This window comes from Petaurus breviceps, unplaced genomic scaffold (genome assembly GCF_028583685.1).
Source record: "Petaurus breviceps papuanus isolate PSGF00001 unplaced genomic scaffold, PetGlider_PUasm1.0 90842, whole genome shotgun sequence".
Taxonomy (NCBI): domain Eukaryota; kingdom Metazoa; phylum Chordata; class Mammalia; order Diprotodontia; family Petauridae; genus Petaurus; species Petaurus breviceps.
In genome coordinates, this window is record NW_027187358.1 from 10,531,495 (window position 1) to 10,554,431 (window position 22,937).

Consider the following 22,937-nt stretch of genomic DNA (forward strand, 5'->3'; position numbering starts at 1 on the left):
AAGTTGAAGCATATAGCAAATAGCCAAGGAGTAGATAATGACCGAATTGAACTGGTGATGTTTGATAGAATCCTTGTCTTTCTGGACCCAAGTTTAGCATGGCCAAAGTTTATCTTCAAATCAAGGCAGACTACCCAATAACAGTATAGTCTGTGTGTTACAGGATTTGAAAAATTTGAACACAATAAATAATGTAACAAAGTCTTGATGGTAAGCGGGTCCATTTACAATTTATTTCTCACTACTCTAAGAGATGATCTGAAAAGTATTAAAACACCAGCACACCTCTGTAAAAAGGCATTGGACTATGTTATATGGCAAAAAAAAAACCCATCATCATAATAATAGTTTCTCCCTATCCCAACACCTATGCTGTCCCCAAAAGAATGAACAAGATCTTTCTTTTTCATATAAGGCTGTACTTAAACTCAACAAGTTGTTACGGACTAAAACCATGTTACTCAAAACCCAATTGTATTGTTGAATAAAAGGCTATGTTCTTGGCCCATCTTGGCAACACTCCGTGGCTGCTTTGGCATCTGTGGGAAACCTGCGTATGTTCCTGGGCCTGGTGTTTTCTGGAAAAATAAAAATAAAAACCACAGCTGGTTGTCTGTACAACTGTAATGAAAGCTAACCCACCTCGAAGTGATATAACAGCAGTTAAGTTACAAACTTTTAAAATCTACACATGAAATCATCTTCAACAACCCCGCCTCCTTTAGAAAATGTGTCAACAAATGTCCTGGGGCAACAAAGCATAGTTTAACAAACACGATGGTGCTATTTCTGACCCCTAATCTAGTAATGTACTTTTGCTTGGGAACAGAGCCATATGTTCTGAGATGAGGAAATCACTCTTTCATCCCTAACCACTGCCCCAGCATTGGAGAGACAGCAACAGAGACACAGACAGACAGAGACAGAGGGACAGACAGAGACAGAGAGACAGAGAGAAGAGGGGAAGGGAGAGAAGAGGAAAGGAGGAGAGAAGAGAGGAGAAGAAGAGAAGAGAAGAGAAGAGATAGAATGAGAGAGAAGAAGAGAGAGAGAGCTCAATTTGTTATCTAAAAGAAATTAGCTTCAGGTAATCAAAACTATCTTTTATCAGTAAAAAGAAATGCATCTATAAATGCCATCGCCACTGGAGCTTTTTCATGTTTTCCTCTAGGCTCTGGCACTTAGCCACCTTCCATTTACACTGTACATATATCATGCATGGGTAATGTTTTGCATGTTGTCTCCAGGGTTAGAGTTTGTGAGCTGTCTTTGCATGGCACATTTTAAGTTTCTAATAAATATTTTTCAACAGACTGACTTTTATCTGAATATTTTAGCTTCTAATCGCTTGACCTCTCATCTTGGGCTTCTAGCCCTATCCCAGTCTCTCTTTGATTCTTTTGTAGTAGATTTGAACTCAGGTCTTCCTGACTAGAGGCAGCTAGGTGGCACAGTGGATAGAGTGCTAGGCCTGGGGTCAGAATCATCTTCCCAAGTTCAAATCTGGCCTCAAACACTTAACTAGCTGTGTGACCCTGGGCAAGTCACTTAGCCTCGTTTGCCTCTGTTTCCTCTTCTGTAAAATGAGCTGGAGAAGGACACGGCAAAGCACTCCAGTATCTCTGCCAAGGAAACCCCAAATTGGGTCAATTTGACCATGAGTCAGACATGACTGAAAAACGACTGAACAACTTACTGACTCCAGGCCCAGTGCTCCATCCACAGGGCCACGTTGCAGCCTTTCAAAAGAAAGACCAAAACTCAGCTGAGTGCTTATGAAACATGCAAGGCAGTATCTTTTCTTATCATGGGGAAAAAAAAAAAAACAATGTAGGTGGTTGATCCCACCAACCTGCAAAGTAGGATCTGTTCCCCATACCCACCAGAAAGTGTGAGCCTCAAGCCTTCTGATCCAGTTAGTATATTTGTATAATATTTGATGATATTTATAAATTACTCAGCATAGTGCCAGGAACACAGGAGGTGCTTAATAAATGTTTGTTCCATCCTCCCCACCCCCTTTACCCTTATCCTCTCAGGAGTGGACCACAACTGCAGATCTCAGGAGGACACAAAATATTGGTTGGAAGGACAGAGTTGAAAATTCATTGGAATTTGAATGGACAGAGGATAGGAGAAAAGCTGAATAAAGCCTATTCTTTTTCTCCTGAAATAAGTTGAGATGCAAGTGGAGAAAGAAAAGAATTCAGGTCAGGAGACCTAAGGGCTAGGACTAGCCTCAGTGGGTCTTTGTACCTAACTCTTGAAAGGGGTTTGTACCAGATGGTCTGAGGCTCTAAGGTCCCTTCCTGCTTTTAAGATTCTGCATTTTAAATGTATATAAGAAAAATCTATTTACAAATCCATAAAATGAGATCATAGATTTGAAAACATTTAGAAAGTTTAAAGAACTGACACATATATCAGCCAGTCAATTGCAAGGTAATAAATGTTTGTTGAACTAAATCAAATCCAAGGTGGAATTCAGACTGGCGTTGCTAAGAAATGTGAAATGTCACCTTTTTTGTTTGTTTTGGGAGACAATCTGGGGTAAGTGACTTGCCCAGGGTTACACAGGTAATAAATGTTTGAAGTAGGATTTGAACTCAGGTCCTCCTGACTCCAGGGGTGGTGCTCTATGGCTCTGTGCCAGCTTGTTACCCTGAAACGTTACCTTTTGACCACTCTGGCTGGGAGTATTTTGGGGAGATAGAAATACAGCATGTCTGAATTCAGAGCCATTCCTGAGTCTATGCTAGGTCATAGGCATACCTAACCCCAATGCCAAAATCGCTTTCTCTCTGTTCCTTCTGTCTCAACCTTTGTACTGACTGTCCCCTGTCCCTGGAAGACACTCCCTCTTCCCTGCTATCTCAAAGAGTCTCCCTTTTCCTTTAAGTTACATCTCAAATACTGTCTTCTCCATGAAGCCTTTCCTGATTCCCCCGGGTCCTGGTAAGTTCCCTCCTAAACTGCCTTGTACTTAACTACTTTGTATATATTTGTATTTATTAACTTGATATTTATGCTATGTGTACTTTTATGTGGACATGTCATTTTACCTGTTAGAATGTAAGCTCATTGAAAATAGAGATTATTGGGGTGGCTGGGTGGCACAGCGAATACAGCACCACCCCTGGAGTCAGGAGGACCTGAGTTCAAATCCAGCCTCAGACTTACTTACTTGCTGTGTTACTTTGGGCAAGTCACTTAACCCCAACTGTCGTCCAAAAAAAAAAAAGCAGAATATAGAGATTATTTCATTCTTTGTACTTTCACCCCCCAGCACCTGGCATGGTGCCCAGCATATAGTATAATTGATCGATTATTTGATAAGAAGTCATCTAGTCCCATATCCTCATCAACCCACTTCAGGCAGGGTTAATTGCTGTTCTTTGAACCTCTCACACTATATTGGTCACTAAAGCTGCCCCTTTTGGAGAGGCCTGTCTTTTCTAACTGATCTCTATTTTCCAGAATACTCACTGAACGAATTGGCAAGAATCTAGGCACTTTTGACTGGAAACAGGAGGTAATAGGATTTATCTGTGATCCCTTCACATCATAATAAGCTGGTCCTGGGCCTTCTTTCTAATGAAAAAAAAAATGAGTTTTTCATTATTGTGAATTTGAGAATTTTTCAATCTTCTTGCTAGATAATTAGGTTATATGTAACACATTCAATTAAAGTAGACATATCTCTTTCTAAAATGTTTTACTGATACTTTTTACACATGGCACATTAATCACAACTCAAGGCAGAACCCTTGAGAATTGTAGAAGAAAATGTCTGCCATGTCACTGACTGGGAGTTGGTTTGGCTTTGAGCGTGCATATCCTGACACTTGAGATGATAAAGCTGGTTCACGTGTACATATCACCACTGGGTGTACACGACCCATACACAAGTCAACTGCAAATCTCTGTCCTCAGATAATCATGCACCTCTACCCCCAGAACAGTGAACGACACATCACTCTCACAAGCTCCCTCACAAGTTCAAAGGATTGTAGACTGAAAGCTGAAAGGGACTCTCTTAGAGGCCATCAAGGCCAACCATCCCCCCTTTTTATAAATGAGGAAACTAAGGCTGAAAGAAATTAAGTGGTTTGCCTGGGGTCACATAGCTAGATGTCGACTCCTATATCCTTTTAAATTTTGTTTCCTAAACAAACCAACTACTTGGTTTTTAAGTTAGTTAAAAACAAAGCAAGCAAACAAAAAAATGAGAATTCACCTTAAGGACAAAGAAAAGGAAGTTCTATGCCCATCCTTCAAAGGCTGTCTCACCTCATTGAAGAATTTTTTTCTGTCCATTCATCTTTCTCTTTTCTGAACTCACTGTACACTCATTACAAAACCTATTATTTCTTACTAGTTACCTTTCTATGTGTGAATATTCTCTTCAGTATGTGTGAATTCACACTATGTGTGAACACTTTCTTCATTCTTTCTCTCCTTGGGGATGGCAACTGTTGTTTTATACCATTTTTTTTATACCTCAAAAAAAAGGTCTCATACATAGTAGTGGTTCAATAAGTATTTCTTGATTGATTGAAGATAAAAATAAACTTTCAATCCATCTAGCAGTTGGCCCAAACTAGCCATATACTTGAATATGGAGCTAGAAGGTACTCCCCAAGGTCCTCCAGTTCAGCTCACACACTATTCAGGAATAACCAACACAATGTTCCTGTGTTCCTAAAAGTAACTGTCAACCTCTCCTTAATATCCACTGAGTTATCTTAAAAAGTGATTACCAAGTAATCAGACTAGAAAAACAATTCACTCAATGCAATTGATTGGCCCCAGTGAGGGACTGAAATCATATAATGGAGACTAGTTCCAACAGTAAGATGTTCCTTTACTTTCTCGGAACATTCATCTGGCACCTATACCGCTTGTACTTTGAGCACTATACTCATCTTAGAGAAGTTTGAGCAAAAAAATGAAAAGCAAGGATAATTATTTATCGATTTCGTTTGGTATGACTACAATAATTTTTTTCTTTCTTTTAATCAAACATGTTTTCAATTAACAAGCATCTTTCTCTCTCCTCCACCTCCCACAAAGGATATGGAGTATGGGAAGAGGGCAGCAACCTGTAACCATAATAGACCACAAACCCAGTGCCACCCTTGTCCCCTACCCTAACTCTATCATTTGTGTAGATTTCTACTTGCATTCTGATTATGTGAGATGTCTTTCTCCCATTTCTCCTCTTTTCTCTTTAGTATATTATTCCCATCCCACCCCCTTTCCTTTCCTTTCTTCTTTGAGATCATCAAACAAAATAAAAATCACTCCCAGGTTCATCATATTTGACTAATTCTATGACCCCTAAAGACATTAAGGTTTTTTGGGAATGCTTGAACTGCTACCAATCTTTCCATTAGAAGTCAAGAACTCTAACTGATTGCATTTACAGTGTTTTATATTTCTCTTTTTTCTGACATTTCTGATTTCAAAAGTTTCTAGTCAAATGTGGAAATGCATCTAATACTATTGTACGTGTATAGCCTTTATTAGATTGCCTGCTGTCTTGGGGAAGGGGGAGCGAAGGGAGGGGAAGAAAATTTAGAACTCAAAATCTTATAGAAGTGAATGTTGAAAACTAAAAACAAATAAATATTTTTTTTAAAAGAAAGGAGGATAGATTTAGAGGTATTTCCTGACTTCTTATCTGTGTCATGTTGGACAAGTTCTTTCCTCACTCAGGCCTTGTTTCCTCATTTATAAAAGGGGAATAATAAACTTTTCACTATTTACTTCACTAGGTTGTTGTAGAGAAAATACATTAGAGAAATTTAAGAACTATGCAAATTAGGCTTATGTCTATTTCATTCTTCTCTATATTCAATGGAGTCCATTGGTCATAGGATAAATTGACATTCTATTTTTCTTTTATGAATAATGGTCAGCATTCTGTTGGGGGAATAAGTTTCTAGTCAATTCATTTCTGAAAGACAAAGTCATCAGGAATGCTTAGAAACCCTTTCTTTTATTAAAGGTCCATTTTCCCCCATAGAATTATATTCAGTTTTCTGGTTAAGCTATTCTTGGTTGTGCACTGATTTCTTTTGTATTTTGGAATAGTGTATTCCATTCTTTTTTTTTTCTTTTTGGAGGAAAATTGGGGTTAAGTGACAGGCCCAAAGTCACACAGCTAGTAAGTATCTCAAGTGTCTGAGGCCAGATTTGAACTCAGGTCCTCCTGACTCCGTTCTTTTTACTTCTTTAAAGTAGTTGTTGCTAAATCTTGTGTGATCCTGACTTTGGTTGCTTGGTATTTGAACTATTTCTTTTTGCTGCCTTCAGTACTTCTTTTCTTTGATCTAGATGCTCTGTATTCTGGCTATGATATTCCTGGGAGTTTTCACTTTGGGGTTTCTTTCAGGGAGTGATCCATGAATTCTTTCTACTTTCACTTTACCATCTGGTTCTAAAAGATCTAGGTAATTTTCCTTAATGATTTCTTGAAATATGATATCTGGGAGGTTTTGTGGTTTGGGGTTTTGGTTGTTTTTGTTTTTGTTTTTGGTCATGGCTCTCAGATAGGTCAGTGATTGTTAGCTGATCTGTTTTCCAGGCCAGTTTTTATATGAGACATTTTATACTTTCTTCTATCCTTCTATCTCTTGACTTTGTTTTAATACTTGTTATCTTATAGCAAAATTCTAAAATTCTGTTTAGTTCATTTTAATTTTCAGGGATTCTGTTAGTTCAGCAAGGTTTTATACTTCTTGCAATAAACTGTTAATTCTTTTGCCAAGACTCTCTTCCAATTCTTCCCTTTATCACTCTCATTTCATTAATATTTAAAATTTCATTTTAAAATTCTTACATCATTTTTTTCTAAGAACTCTAATTGATCTTGACAGCAAGCTGTGTTTTTTCTTTGAGGTTTTGCTTGCAGGTGTTTTGGAGTGATCTTCTTTTTCTGGTTTTGTGTCTTGGGCATCTCTGGCCTTGTAAGAACTCCTTTTTTTGTTTGTTTGTTTAGTTTTTCTTCCAATGATCTGTGCTGGGCAGCCATGATATTGCTGGCCTGGTTGAGAATTCTGGGGGGCTGAGTCTGTGAGCTTTCCTTTCTGGGGAAGATTCCCCCCCCTGCCCTCACTGTCCTGGCAACTTGAGGCTCTGGGTACAAAGTCCCTTTGGAGACCCTATGTTACTGGTCTTGGTAGAGTACTGATTGTCCCCACCTGCTGACCTAATTCAGAGTTCTTAGCTGAGTCCATGTCCCTGGTCCTCTCCAGTGCCACTATTGTCCCCTACCTCAACTGCTGTTCCCCAGTTCCTGGCCTGGTCATTTGTTGCCTATAGGTTGAATTTATGATTTTCATCAGGAAAAATGATCCACTGTAGTTTCTCCTTCAATTTCCCAATCACTTCTCAGTCCAGCATTCCTCTTAGATCATTATTGGAGTAGCTGTCAGAGGAACTGAGCTATATTCCTCCTCAAACTCCACCATCCTACCATATGGCCACAATAATTTAATACTCTTTGACTAGATTAATCAATATGTCAAATGAATCATGTAGGTGTTTTTAGCATTGATTAGGATAACACATTCCATATGCTTATTTCTTACTGTGTAAAGTAGATTATCTTTTTATGGGTCCTAAATCTACTTCTTTAAAACTTTAAAGTGTGTTTCCTGGCATTATGGGATTGGTTAATGTTGTCTATGGTTGTTTGCTTTTTGTGTACAGATTTCAGTCACACTTGCTTTTGGCTTTTGCCCTTCCAAATGGAAAAGTCCTCATTCTCTTCCCATAAGAAGCCTTCCCACATCCTTGAGAATTCCAGTTGTCCTTTTCTAGAGTGCCTCCATGTTCCCTTATGTCTTTCTTGCACTCTGGCAGCTAGAACTTTGGTGATTTACCAAACCACACCACAGAAACCAAAAGGACTCATGGCATTTCCTAGGATGCCTCACAGCCATCCAGGGCACAGCTAGCTTTTGAAGGATAGATATCTGAAGTATTTTGCCTAAGGTCATAGTTCATTTCAGTTGCTGAGCTAGGGAGGAAGTCTGGATTGTGACTGTGACTCTGGTGATGGATGGATTACCTGTTGCAACATTCCTGTCCTCTGTTAGAGCTACAGCGATGTGTTGCCAATGCAAACTGTACCCGTCAACAGCTGGATGCTGTTAAGTCATGACGCTTCCCTTGTTTACTGTTCTGTGCCACAGTGGTATAATTAGGGCTGCCATTCTCAATTATACCATGATGAATGGAGCCAGTTATTAGCAGCAGAGCACAAGTCTAATAATCAAGGGAGAGGAAAGGCCTCATCATTTTACAACCTGTGGAAAAAAGAAAGGAACAGCGATATTTTCAAACTGACGGATGTGTGGAACAAAAATCATCAACAAGGTGAAGCTGGTGGTACTCCCTTAGCTTGTCTCTCATCTTGGAGAAATGTGAGCTCTTGTAATAGCTCAAACTGGGTAGGGAGAAGTTCCATTGGGTGCCACCAGAAAATTGAATACTACTGGGCAAGACTAATAGATGTGTCAAAGTAGCTCCTGCTAAGTGTTTTTACCATTGATTCAACTCCAACGACAGTCTACAGGTCAATCTGTAGGGTGGCAAAGAAATGCTGTAGCCTACACCCTTTCACATCCAGCACTAATGAAACATTTATCAAACCTATACTTTCAAGGCATCGATATCCATTAATATAGGAATGGGAGTATTCAGGCTTTTGAGTCTATCATTTAAAGGAGCCATTTTCAATTACTATAGCATTACTTCATCAGAAGGGGATCACTTATTTTATTCAAATTAACTAAGATGTGAGACAAAGGTTACTCTGAAGTCACCATTATTTGTCCCACACATGTCTCTTGTTATTTGTCCTTTGCTTTTGACATGGTAGAGTGATGTCTTGACTCATGAGTGAATTGGAATTAAGTGAGTAAGAGCTGAAACAAGTCCTCAGCTTAACTCTCTCTTCCAGAGTCTTCAAAGTCCAGTGGGAAGACAAAAGTCAGGATGACTGCTGATGGCTACAGTGAATGACTTTGGGGTCTTCAGTATCTGACCATAGCATCTGTTTCAGCCACCTCTGTGGCCTTTGGAACAAATTGTTCTCATCTACCCATTCAACTGGGGGGAAGTCTTCACATGCTTGGAGTGTAGACACCTCCCTAACTCACTGACAGGTTTGAGACCTATTGGTTACTCTCAACCTGGTTTAGCCCCTCTGTAAGAGTTTACCAGGGTGTGGCTGCTGCCATGTTACAGTTTCTTGGAGCCGCAGGTGAGAGCTGAATGCAAGGTGGACACCAAAGGTGAATGAGCAACCCTGAAAAGAGCTTGTCAACCCTTCCTTGACATCCCAAACACCTCTTTATGTCCCTTGCAGTTATTAAGAAGGATCATTTATGAAACTGGACAGAGACCCAAGATAATATGCAGTCTTATGCAGCCAAAGGAAAGGTAAGGTAAAACATGTTGACTTATAAATGCACAAATATTCACAGTAAAACTTTGTTGGTAATAGAAAACTAGAAAAAAGTGGGTGCCCATTCATTGGGGAATAGATGAACGAACTGGCAAATGAATGCAATACATTGCAAAAAACAAGCAACATGAGAAATTCAGAGATATATGGGAAGATTTATATGAATCAATGCAGAGATAAGCAGACCCAACGAAACAATATACACAATTGCTATAATAATTAGAGGTAGGATGGCATCTGGAAACAGGGCCAGATTGGAAACCAAAGGACATGAGTTCAAACCCCAACTCTACCACTTACTACTTGTGTGATGCTGAGTAAATTTTCTAACTTCTCTGGGCTTTTGCTTCCTATATGGAAATGAGAGGATTGGCCTAGATCACCTCTCTGGTCCCTTTCAGCTCTGAATCTATAATAAAAAGAGCACAAAACCAAAACAAAACTGTTGGGTTATAGTGAAAAGAGACAATGAAACACACCTCTCTCCTTTCTGTAGGGAAGTAGGCATCTACAGATGTGAATGCAGCCTGTGCTAGCAAAGGCAGTCGCCATTTGGGTTGGATTTGCTTATCTCTTTGGAAGGCCTAATGTGGAGAGAATGGTGGACTTGAGAGGCAGAGTATTTCCAGAAATAACTGTGACATAAACACAGAAGGCTTGAAAGACCACTGAAGGCCCTAGAAAAAAGGCAATTAAATATACTTCCCTACAGAAGAGAGGTGGGGAGACTACCAGGTCTGATACGAGTTTGAGTATCAGGTGTTTCTACTTGTTTTTCTTTGTCACAACAGAGGATTCAGTATGGTGTGGAATAAAAAAAAAAGTGATCTAAAGACAAAGACATTTGTGGGGTCCTGATTAGGAAAAAGCATAAAATATAGAAATAAGTGAAAAGCCATAAAAGCGTAAATTCTGTGAAAGGTAGAAACCCAAACATGGTGACCTGTTTACAATCATAACTTAGATACTGAATTATATTTTAGACATTGAGTTATAACTTAAGATACTATGGCCTATAAAAGCCAAAACAAGAATATTGTGACCTGTATGTGACCGGAACATGATCAATATACAAATTTATGTTTAGGCATAACACTGGCTTGCTTAACTACCAAGCTCTTTACTAAGCAGAAAACCAAAAATATCCACCAATCAGTAATGATGCACTCTCTAGCTCCTCCTACCTTTGTCTGATTTCTATAATTACCACCAGGATTTTGGGGGGTTTTTAGTGAGGGGTCCATAGAACTGTCTGGCTGCCGCCCCAGACCGAAGATTGCCCTGGTTGTAAGTTTTCATAATGATTGATTAAACTACTACCCATAAACTAAAGCTAAACTTAAATCAAATTACCTATAATCAGTCTGGAGATGCTTGGTCCTTCCTTTGGTATAAAAAGAACACCCCACAGTTATGGGGAGAGATACAGGGTTCCCCAGCTAGGGACATTCTAGACCTTACAATATCCATGAAATGTATTTTTAAAAATAAAACAAGTTATACCTATTAAAAAAAAAAGGAAACAATAAAACTTTTAAAAAATCAAGCAAACATGTTTATTGTCGTAAGAGAAGACCGATGATTCTGCAGTCATGGATAAACAACAAGAGAACAACAATCCCAACATTCAGAAGGATGTTTGGGGTAGGAGGGCAGACAGCCTTTTCTTGGTCATTACCCTTCTTAACCTCTCCGCTGACTGCCCTCTCCTCTCTAGGTTTTCATTACACTCCCCTTTCTCAGATCTTCTACCTCTTCCTCAGGCACCTTTGTTGGTTTATCATCCATATCCCACCCCGTAATTATGGAGTAATTTTTTTTTTTGCCTTTTGGAGGAGGGAAGGTAGGGCAATTGAGGTTAAGTGACTTGCCCAAGGTCACAGAGCTAGGTTGTGTGTGTGTGTGTATGTGTGTGTGTGAAGTGTCTGAGGACAGATTTGAACTCAGGTCCCCCTGACTCCAGGGCCAGGGCTCTATTCACTGTGCAAAGCCACCCCTGGAGTAATTTATTAATCCTCTTCTTAGCCCCTTTGATTTTCGTACCCTGGTTATGGTCCTATCTAGTCAGTCGTATTCCAGGTCAGATCTTGTTTTTTCTCTACATACTCCATCTTGGTGATTTCACCTGCTCATGGGTTCAGTGACCCTGTCTACAAAGATGACTTCCCAAATCCACATATCCAGCCTCAAGTATCTCCTGAGCTCCGCTGTTGTTGTTTGGTCATTTCAATCATGTCTGACTCTTCATGACTCCCCCTGGGGTTTTCTTGGCAAAGATACTGGAGGGATTTGCCATTTCCTTCTCCAGTTCATTTGACAGATGAGGAACCGAGGCAAAGAGGATTAAGTGACTTGCTCGAGGTCACACAGCGGAGTCCAGATTTGAACTCAGGAAGATGAGTCTTCCTGACTTCAGGCTTAGCACTTTATACACTGTGCCACCTAGCTGCCCTGAGCTCTATTCATTACCTTCTCCTTCATCCTCCACATCCAATCAGTTTCCAGGCTTCCTCCATTTTACCTCAGGCAACATCTCTTACATTTGTCTCCTTCCCACTCACACAACCACCACCTAACCTTTCGCCTACACTATTTCAAATTGCCTCCTAATTAAGTCCCTTCTCTTAGCCCTTCCATGTCTCTATAATTCTCCCCTAGCTGCCAAGTGGGATATTTCTAAAGAACAAGTCTGACCTCGTCTCTCCCCTACTCAATAAACTCTCATGGCTCCCTCCTACTTCTAAGATAAAAGACAAAACACCTCTGTTTGGCACTTAAAGCCCTTCACAAAGATAAGCTCTAGGTGGCTACCTTTACAGACTTATGTATATTACTCCCCCCCCTTCACATATTCTATATTCTAGACAAACTGATCTACTTGCTGTTCCTTACATGTGACATTCTATCTCCCATTGTTTCTATGCCCTTATACCATGCCTGGAATGTATTTCCCTCTTCACTGATAACTCTTAGAATCCTTATTGCCCTTCAGATCTCAATTCAAATGCCAACTGCTATGTGATACTTCTCTTGGTTCCTCCCCTGAAATTACCTTGCATTTAAAATGTATATATTTATACTTATTTATATGTGCATATGGCATTTCCCTCCTCTCCCCTCTAGATTATAAATTTGTTTAAGGGCAGGGCCTGTTTACTTTTTATCCCCCAGCACTTATCATAGTACCTGGAACATAAAGGATGTTTAATAAATGCTTGTTGAGTGACTGATTGATTAGCAGAAACTGCCTCTCAGGACTTCGCAAAAAATGTTGCTTAGATGAGGTTGCTGACATTGAGTGTGTTTCTTCAAAGACTAGCTTCTGATAAACAGGTCACAGCATTTTTGTGAAGTAACAAGTATCTTCCCAGACTCACAGAATCCTAGAGATAAGTGAATTCTTCAAAGGATCATTTATTGCACCCTCTGCCATCAGGCAAGATCACACCAAAATTGAACTAACTAGATAATGATGTTTTCAAATTTCAAGATTTAAAATGGTGAATCAGTATCTAATTGGGGATAAAATTAATTCACTACACTATTTCATGGGTAAAGAGACAGACATGGATTTCAAGGAGGAAGAGGTTAGAGGAAAAAAAAGAGGGGGTTAAGAAAGGAAGGCTCACTGGGAAGAGTGAAATAGTGTGAGTGAATGGAGTTTGTTACAGGCATTTAACCTTGAATACCAGTGACTAATTTTTATACAAATTCTATTCTCAGCCTCTGAGGAAGGTAGAAGGAATGAGGATGATGTGAAGATTCCTGTAAAGGTATGTTTGATGTGAGTGGGAATGAGGGAGGGGGTCAGATCCAATCCCTTTCCCCTACATCAACCACAAAGATATTCCAAAGTGGAATCTCTGAGATTCCGCTCTGAATCAGGCTCATTTAATAAGGCTCCAGTGAAACATAACAGTTCCTCTACCTCAACCCTGGCTTACCAATTCAGGGATAGGGTCTATTTCTCTCATACCAGCAGGAGGCTTAATCATTTTACCATAGTCTCTAATGAACTTTTGCCTAGCATCATTATAAACATTGGATACCAAGTGATATGCCAGCCCTTGGTTATATATTTATCCTCAAAGATTTACATAATAGACTCCAATATCCAATCTATAAAGTACATCTCAGAAGTTACAAGGAAATCTGGGAGGCAGCTATATTCTGATTGCTTGAAGGGTGCCTGTGTGTTTTACTCATTAAACTAATTGACCTATGCTGATGCCATGTGGTACAGAAACAAAAAAAAAAAAACAAATTATCATTCAGTTCTGAGCTTTTTTCTATTATGATCAAGTCTGAGAGTAGGATTTCGCTTCCATTTTATGCCCCTTTTGTCTCAAAAAATCTGAGGGTGTTAGAGTCCAGTAAAATCCTATTATAACGAAATACATTCAATCAAATACAACAGACATATATTTACTGCACTCCTGTGTCTGCAAGGCTATGTATTATGCTAGGCTTCTGGAAAAACAAGCCATCCCTCACTGCCCTCAAAGAGCTTAGGATCACTTTGGGAGGCAAGGAAAGGCTGAATAACAAAACCGAATTAGTAGTCATTCAACATGTTTCCTGTTTTTGTCTTTCAATATGTGCCTGGGCTAGAGTAGGTACATATTTGTGGACTGAATTGAACTTCTTTGACCAATAATTGTGGAGGTTCACCACTATGGATCTGAACTTGAGATTATTTTGAAAGATGTGTAGGGACTTACTTGCATTGGGAGCGATCTCAAAGAGATAGGATTGGTTTGGAGGCTAGTAACAGACTGAGTCTGGATGGAGTAGAAAGTGGGGCAAGCAATGTAACCAAGATTAAAAGGGAAGTGGAAAATTGGGAAAGAATTTTTACAACCACTGTCTCTGATAAAGGCCTCATTTCTAAAATATACAGAGAATTGAGCCAAATCTATAAGAATATAAGTCATTCCCCAGTTGATAAATGGTCAAAGGTTATAAACAGGCAGTTTTCAAAGGAAGGAATTAAAGATATCTATAAGCATATGAAAAAATGCTCTAAATCACTATTGATTAGAGAAATGCAAATCAAAACAACTCTGAGGTACCACATCTCACTGGTCAGATTGGCTAAGATGACAAAACAGGAAAATGACAAATGCTGGAGAGGATGTGGAAAAATTGGAACACTAATGCATTGTTGGTGGAGTTGTGAACTGATTCAACCATTCTGGAGAGTAATATGGAACTAAGTTCAAAAGGCTGTAATTAAGTGCATACCCTTTGACCCAGCAATACTACTTCTAGGGTTGTATCCCAAAGAGATCATAGAAGTGGGAAAAGGCCCCATATGTACAAAAATATTCATAGCAGCTCTTTTTGTGGTGGCAAAGAATTGGAAATCAAGGCGATACCCATAAATTGGGGAACAGCGAAACAAGTTGTGGTATATTAATGTAATGGAATACTATTGTGTTAATGCTGTACCTTGATTAACGCTAGCAAGATACAAGTAATTTTAGAATGGACCTTTTATTAAAACACCATGTTGGCTGATCAGGCCACATGGCAGGCTGAGCAGTTACTACCACATGTCCCCGGTACAGCAATAGCAGTATCAGCCAGCAACATTCCCGATCTGGGGCAAAACCTCAGCTTATAAAGGGGGGCTTATGTAAGCAGTGATTGGTCACTACACCTTGAAATTCCCCCCGCCTGATCCAGAAGCCTGCCCACTTCTATGCAGGTGAGCTGCCTGGGAAAGGGCAGAGACCCAGTGGAGGAGGTGGAGCTGACCTGGCAGTCAGCTCACTTCCTTGAGGTAGGGGGGATGGAGAAAACCCAGCACAACATCATAAGAAATGAGGAGCAGACGGACTTCATAATAACCAGGAGAGACTTATACAAACTGATGTTGAGTGAGAAGAGCAGAACCAGGAGGAATTTATACACAATTACAGACACAACATATGTGTGACGACCAACTTTGATAGACTGGGCTCTTCTCAGCAATGCAGGGTTATAAGACAACTCCAAAGGTTCATGATGGAAAGAGATGTCCACATCCAGAGAAAGAACTACAGAGTTTGAACGTAGATTGAAGCAAAATAACTGCTCTCTTTCTTTTTCTTGTTTTGTTTTGTTTCCTCTTCCCCATTGTTCTTTCCATAGGTTATAATCCTTCCCCTCCCAGGCGACAAAAAAGAATAAGATCTGAATTGCAATACACCTGGATAGGACCAGAACCAGGAAAATTTAGGGTACAAAAATCCAAGGGGCTAAGAGAGGAGAAGATCAGTATCAGATTAGGAGATACAAGGGTTGTGGATGAATTGATGAAGTGACTGTCTAACCCAGTCTGCTCCTTGAATTTCCAGCCTTCTTGTAGTCATGGTATTTTGAGACATTTTGAGTCCCCCTTGATAACTTGGAGGCCTTAGTTCAGTAGACTGAGGTCCCTCCTCGTCCCTTCTTGCATTGGAGAAGCTATGAATAAAAGGACACTATTTTGTAAGCACCATGTCTACCTGGAGGATGGAAAACTGGGCCTGAATATAGGCACCCTGTACCCACTGCTAACAAATTAGCTCTAATCTGTTGGAGTAAATGATCCAGAAGTCCCAAACTTGATTTTTCTTGATCGTACAGCTGCCCACACATCATGTCTGGGAGCACAGATGAAAATGAAGTCAAAGCTGTTGAAAATAATGCCCAGAGGACTTGGCACTGACTGAGGTGCCAGGTGAATTAAAGGTGTTCTAAGTTTTTAAGGTCGGAGTGGATGATGCCAGTGGCACTCCCTCCAGATGGTGCATCTACACCTCAATTGCAGCTTTGACTGCAAGTGGATCGTATTGTATATCATTCTTTTTTTTGCATGTGTCCCTTTCTCAGAAAAGTATATGCAGGACCAGCCACACAAAGAAGGATGGTGAAGGCTGTGGCAGGATGGATGTATTAGTCTCCACAATGACTCTCTTATGAAAATCCAGGTGTACCAAAAAAACAAAGTTCTCCAGATTATCAAATGAATTTCACATCTGATGTCCACTGATGAATCTTTTTTGCTAGGCCATTCAGAAGTGTCCATCAGGATAAAGAACCTAATAAAGACAAGTTGGAAATGCCACCAAGGAGCAAAGAAACTATTACAGGTCTTCCTCAATCAAGAGAGTCATTGAAATATGGTTTCCTGGGGTGGCTAGGTGGTGCAGAGAATAGAGCACAGGCCCTGGAGTCAGGAGCACCTGAGTTCAAATGCAGCCTCAGACCCTTGACACGCTTACTAGCCATGTGACTTTGGGCAAGTCACTTAACCCCAATTGCCCTGCCCTTCCCCCTCCAAAAAGCAAAAAAAAAAAAAAAAAGAAAGAAATATGGTTTCCATCTTACATGGATCCACATAGATTCCCTTTGAGCTTATTTTGTATCTCTAAGAGCTCCTCGTCCTTATTACATCAGCATTTCTATCTATTAAATAACAAGTGCTAGTTTACGTGGAATGATGGCCACCAGTTTTGGAATAGGATGGTTGAGCTAGATGGTGTAGTGGTTAAAAGGGTAGACCTAGAATTAGAAAGATATAAGCTCTCATCCAGCTTCAGACAGTCAGTCCTTATTATTTGGAGATTCCTACTATAATATATTCATGGACATAAAATCTGAGTGACCTGACATTTCCAGTTCAAGTCAAAGTAGGTACTGCCTGGACAAGGGGATCTGAAGCAAAGCAGGTGGTTTTGTACCAGTCAATAAGAATTCTTTGTTTAGAACTAGAGACTGATTTTGCCAGAGTTCACAGGACACTTCAGGTGACAAAACTCATTTTAAACTTAAAAAAAAAATCAGACCTCATATGATAAACAAGTATTCTTTTTGCAGTCTATTCAGTGCTATGGTTTTTGCAGTTTTTGTGCTTTTTGTTGGTGATTCCATTGTTTAAAACGGTCCCCAAGTGTAGGATTGAAGTGCTGTGTGGTGTTCCTGAGCACAAAGAAGCTTTGCAGAGAGAAGACACATTAGATAAGTTTCATTCAGCAGTGAGTTATAATGCTGTTGGCTGTTGAATTCTATGTTAAAGGATCAACAATATGCTACTTTTAGAAAAAGGGAAAGGAAATTCATTAATCTATGCATGAGGCTGCTCCAGAGAGTGCTAATGTAAATGTTGTGACCTGAAGTTCTTAGGAACCTGTAGGAGCAATGGTTCAGTATTCAAAATTCAGTGTTTGTGGGGACTTTCTGGAACATAATCAACTGTGCTAGCTGTGTGACCCTGGGAAAGTCACTTAACCTCTGTTTGCCTTAATCCACTGGAGAAGAAAATGGCAAGTCACGCCAATATCTTTGCCGAGAAAACCCAGTATTGGCACAGTATTGACAACATTGGTTTGCTGTGGTCTGTGGTTGAGTTAGACATGACTGGACAACTGTAGCTGGAAAGGATCCTGAGATAGTTCAAACTTTTCCCAACTCCATTTTATCAATGGGGAAGATTGAAGCTTGGGAAGTTAACTGCCTTCCTTAAGCTCACAAAGATAATACTATAACCTATGCTAACAAACCAAATCTGGGACTCCTAACCCATCTCCCTTTCCACTGTGCTCCTTTATTTATGCTAAACAGATGATTGCTTGGGATTACCTTTACATCCTGGGGAAACAAATCCATCAGAAAGCAAAATTTTTGAAGTTACATTCTTTATGTGTAATAACAAAGTTACTGAAACCAACTTTCTTTTTAAAAAATCTTTAAAAAATAGTTCATACTCAATCCTCTTTCTCTTTTCAAAAATCTCAGGACTGGGAAATTCAATAGCTGGTAATTAAATCTGATCAGACTTCAAGCTGTATGCACCAAGACTCATGAGGCTATATTAATAACAAGATGTTTGCATATGCTCCTGTCAAAAATACAATTAGGAATTTAAAACTATAACTTTTTCACACAATTACCATCTGGTTATTTCCTGTGTTGGCATTAACTGTCAAGATGGTTTTTATAATTTGATTGCAGCTATACACATTTTAAAAATGTCACTAGCATATTTCTGACCTCCCCAAGACCTTCGGTATTTTTCAGCATTTCTAATTGTCTACAACTGGACTTTAAAGGATCATCTATTGGTAAAGAGTCATGAGACCACTGTACTGCTCTTTCATAGGGTCTGAGATTGTAGGTTTCTAATAGGACATACAAACCTTAACAATAAGATTGTGTCCACTTTAAAAAAAAACACACATACATACACAGATGTAATATATACACATATGTATATTTATACCTATATACTTATACATATACTTCTATATGAGCATATACACATATTACATGATAATTTTAGAATGATCTACCTTATATAGATATAAGAGAATTTTACAGTGATCTACTTTTCCATACATAAACTGTTGCATTTCTATGTATATGTACATACAAACATATAAAGGCAACTCAGTCCAGATCTACCCACTAGGTTATCATTCTAAAATGCTCTTTCTTCCGGATCCTCAGATCTTTTCATGTAGAATAATCAAACTGGAACAGATCCTTGAAAGGTCAAATAATCCATTTCTACTTACTCCAGATATCACCAGCTTTCAATTATCTACTTTAATAGAGTAGAGCCTTAATATGGCTCATTCAGATTGGCAGATAATCCAGAAATTGTTTCATTTGGCTTTGTAATACATTATGTGATATTTTGGGCCTGAGATTTGCCTTCCTAATTATGTTTTGCTTTCACTGATATTGAAATTAATTTGCATTCCTTGAGCATTTTTTTTTTTGGTAATATAAGATGAAGGTAGCTGTGCCGGTCTGACTGCAAAGGAAAAAACCCTTAGTCTAGGGGGTAGGGATGGGGAGGTAGGGACGCCACATAGCTCTCTACCCCACCTTCTCCCACAAAGAGATGCTATGTCACTTCCCCTGAGTCAGGTGTTCCATCCCCAAAATGTATTGTTATCTTGTTGTTGTATCATTCAATGGTATCAATAGTCTTCATTAGCAATACCCCATTACTGTACAATTGTTAGGTTAAGGAAGAAATAGGCAAATTAATGGGAGTCAGAGACCAGGATTTGAAACCCTACCAACTCTCTCTGTGACCTTGAGTAAATCACTTAACCTCAAATGGCCCTTGGTTTCCTGAATCTATAAAAGAGGGAGTTGGATGAGATGATCTCTTAAAGTTTCTTCCAGATCTGAGTCCTATGATCCTGTAAGAAATCATGAGTAGTTACTCCTGCAAGATCTAAATGGACTCCCTCTTTTTGAAGGTGATAGGAACCCCAAAGCCCTCTCTGACCTGCTACGATTTAAGGAATCTTTCACCAAGAGCATTGTCATGTTCTAACATGCAGGGAAGGGAAATATCTATGTTTCTATTTGGTTTTAAATTGATCAAGTGAATTCATTTTGAAAGAATTTTCTTCTCATGGAACTTTGCTGCCATTTTGTTAATAGATAAGTGAAATGAATTATTTAATTAAACAAATATTTGTTTAGTGACTACTATGTATTAGTCACTGTGCTAGGAGCTGGATATGCAAACACTCACACACACACAAACGAAACTGTTCCTTCCCTTAAATAGTTTACATTCTAATAGACTTACATTATCTGTCTTTCACATTATTAGAGTTTAACTCAGTTTAAATTCATGGTGGACATCACAGTCTTCATATCCGGTTTCTAAACAATTACTTTATAAATATTATCAAATAAATCAGATAAAAACCCATTTATAGCTATGCACAAACCTTTTCTGTTTATCTAATTCTATCCTCATTTGTTTTTCATATTTTTTTAAAAGACATTATTGTGAAACACATGGAACCCCACATTACAAATTTATTGTATATGACTAAAGTAATTTTTAATCCTAAGGTTTTGCTCCCTTCCCCATCAAGAATGTCACACTTTTACTATCTTGCTCTTAATAAGTAACTGGAAAAGTAACAGTCATAACAACTAGGCTCAGCAAAAATGATTAATAAAAATCTCTGAAGCACCTTCATGCACAACTAAGTTCTAATCACAGAGTGAACAAGAGTGACCTACAAAGGGGAGAGAACTATTTTTCATCTGTCACATTCACAGGTTGAGCTTCACAAGGTGCACAAAGGCTGAAGATATACCCCCCAAGTCCCACAAAGAAAGGAATGTAACTTAATGGAGCAGAGAAGAGAATTTTCTGCTGATCCACTTGTTCATTTAAGGACTATGAAGAGTTTCTATGGAAAAAGTGTGTTCTCTCAATTAACGTCAAGATATATTTATTAGATGTTTAATATGAATGTATATGTAAAGCCTACATTAGATTGTACTCCATCTTAGGGAGGGGGGAGGGGAGGGAGGAGGAGAAAATTTAGAACTCAAAATCTTATGGAAGTGAATGTTGAAACTAAGAGAGGAAGGAAGGAAGGAAAGAAAGAAAGAAGGAAGGAAGGAAGGAAGGAAGGAAGGAAGGAAGGAAGGAAGGAAGGAAGGAAGGAAGGAAGGAAGGAAGGAAGGAAGGAAGGAAGGAAGGAAGGAAGGAAAGAAACTATTGTGTTTGGGACTTTGTAAGTTTAAGTCCTTCTTTGGGAAATAAAAGATTATACCTTGGGGGAAAAAAGATGTATTTATTAGATTCCTACAATGTATAAGATAACATGTTAGGCACTGAGGGGGATATAAGTAATGGTTTATACTAATATAGCGCTTCCAGTTTCAGAATACCTTATATACATTTTCTCATTTCGTCTTCACAATAATCTTGTTAGGTAGAGTGACCATGTTTCTCTGTTTTATGTCAAGTTAATAATTGGAAAAGTTAAGTGACTTGTCTAAGATCATTCAGCTAATTGTCAGACCTGAGATCTAAACTCAGATCTTTTGATAAGTCCATGCTATCATCCTATCTCACAAGAAGAATAAGAAATGGGTCCTATACCCAAATGGCTAATTATTTTGTAGAAGAGATAAGGCATGTGTATGTTATGAGGGTTCATAAGAAAGGTGCAGAGTGCTGTAAGGGCTCCTGCCTTACTGGCTCACAGAGCCTAAGCCTGGTACCATGGATCCCTAAGTAGCAGCCATGATGCTTATGAGGAGGAAAACCAAGCTCTGAAGGGCTAACATTACAACCCCCAAAGTGATGACAAACATTGTCTCCAGCTTATAAACTTGTTTTCTCAAACTATGGCTTCATAATTCCCTACATTGGATATCTGTGACAGTGATAAAATGCAAATTAGGGTTAGAGATAGGGGCTGGACCAACAATTTCATCTATGTCATGGGGAACTCCTAGATGGGCAGTTAGGTGGTGCAGTGGATGGGACCTGGGTCTTAAGTCAAGAAAACCTGAGTTCCAATTTGACCTCTGACACTAACAGTGTGACCCTGGGCAAGTCACTTAACCCTGTGTGCCTCAGTTTCTTCATCTATAAAAAGAGCTGGAGAAGAAAATGACAAACCACTCCAGTATCATGGAATCACAAAGAATCAGATACAACTGAACAAGAATTCCAAATGAGGAAACTCCTTCTGACAAAGCACTTAACAATAAATAAATAAATAAAGTTTGAGCTGTTGCATTGAGAAGATAATTGACTTGCCCAAGGTCACCTAGATAGTATGCATCCAAGGCAGGGCTTTAACCCAAGGAACGAGAGACTATCTTCCAACCAGCAACCAACAACTGAAGCATCAATTATTCCTAATAAAATCTCATTGCACATTTATGAACTAAATAGCTTAGCTATTTACAAACTAATTTAAAAAATGGATTTTCCACCCCTGAGGGTCCTGGTCACAGAGACACAAAGGAGAGGCTAGAGGATTTCCAAATTCATGGTTGACATCTATTTCACATTAAAGTAAGACCCTTCAAGAATGAACCAAAAATTCAAATAAGAAGTTATGGATATTTTTGCACCCCACACACATGAATGATGGAGTGAGAAGTGATTGGGAACTGAGTTTTGAGTATCTTTTCCCCAGGTCTGTTGCAAAGGATAAAAGTAATGTTTATGCTTCAGCAAATCCTACATGGCAGCTGATGGGTACATTGAGGTCTCTTTGTGGAGACAAACAAAATAGCAAGTGTGTCTCTATTCAGATGTCAGCCTGACCATGTCCACACAAGGTTATAAATTGTACAGTTTAAATGACCAGGTGGGGGTGGGAATGCAATTGTAAAAGCCAATTGGGTAACATTCTCTTATTATGCTATTTCATATTTAGGACAAATTGGATCAAAAGAATTGAAATAGTTGGAGAAAAGTCTGTCCCATTTGAAAAAGAAAAACAGCTTTGTATTTAGGGATTTAAAAATTTTATTTGCCCATGAATACACAAACACAATTGAATTGTGCCTTCAAGGTAACTTTGAGTTCCTATTCAACTGCAATTCTATTTCTGAAAGTATATTATAATAAAAACAATAACAATTTACAGCTTATATAGTGTTTTTCAGTTTATAAATTGCTTTCAACAAGTGAAATCAACTC

The 22,937-nt window shown here is 39.0% G+C and overlaps 1 protein-coding gene across 3 annotated transcripts in view; it reads right to left on the bottom strand.

Moving 5' to 3' along the window:
• Window positions 1-204: 204 nt before the first annotated feature.
• Window positions 205-22,937, bottom strand: part of STPG4 (sperm-tail PG-rich repeat containing 4) — a 47,993-nt gene continuing 25,260 nt past the window's right edge. For 2 of the 3 annotated variants that reach the window (XM_069071651.1, XM_069071649.1), the window contains 2 exons: window positions 3,487-3,591; window positions 205-578 (listed from right to left, as the gene is read on the bottom strand). In XM_069071651.1, the coding sequence (XP_068927752.1) occupies window positions 462-578; window positions 3,487-3,591 (222 nt within the window). In that variant the 3' untranslated portion in view covers window positions 205-461. The remainder of the gene's footprint in view (window positions 579-3,486; window positions 3,592-22,937) is intronic. The other variant, XM_069071650.1, reaches the window with a different exon arrangement.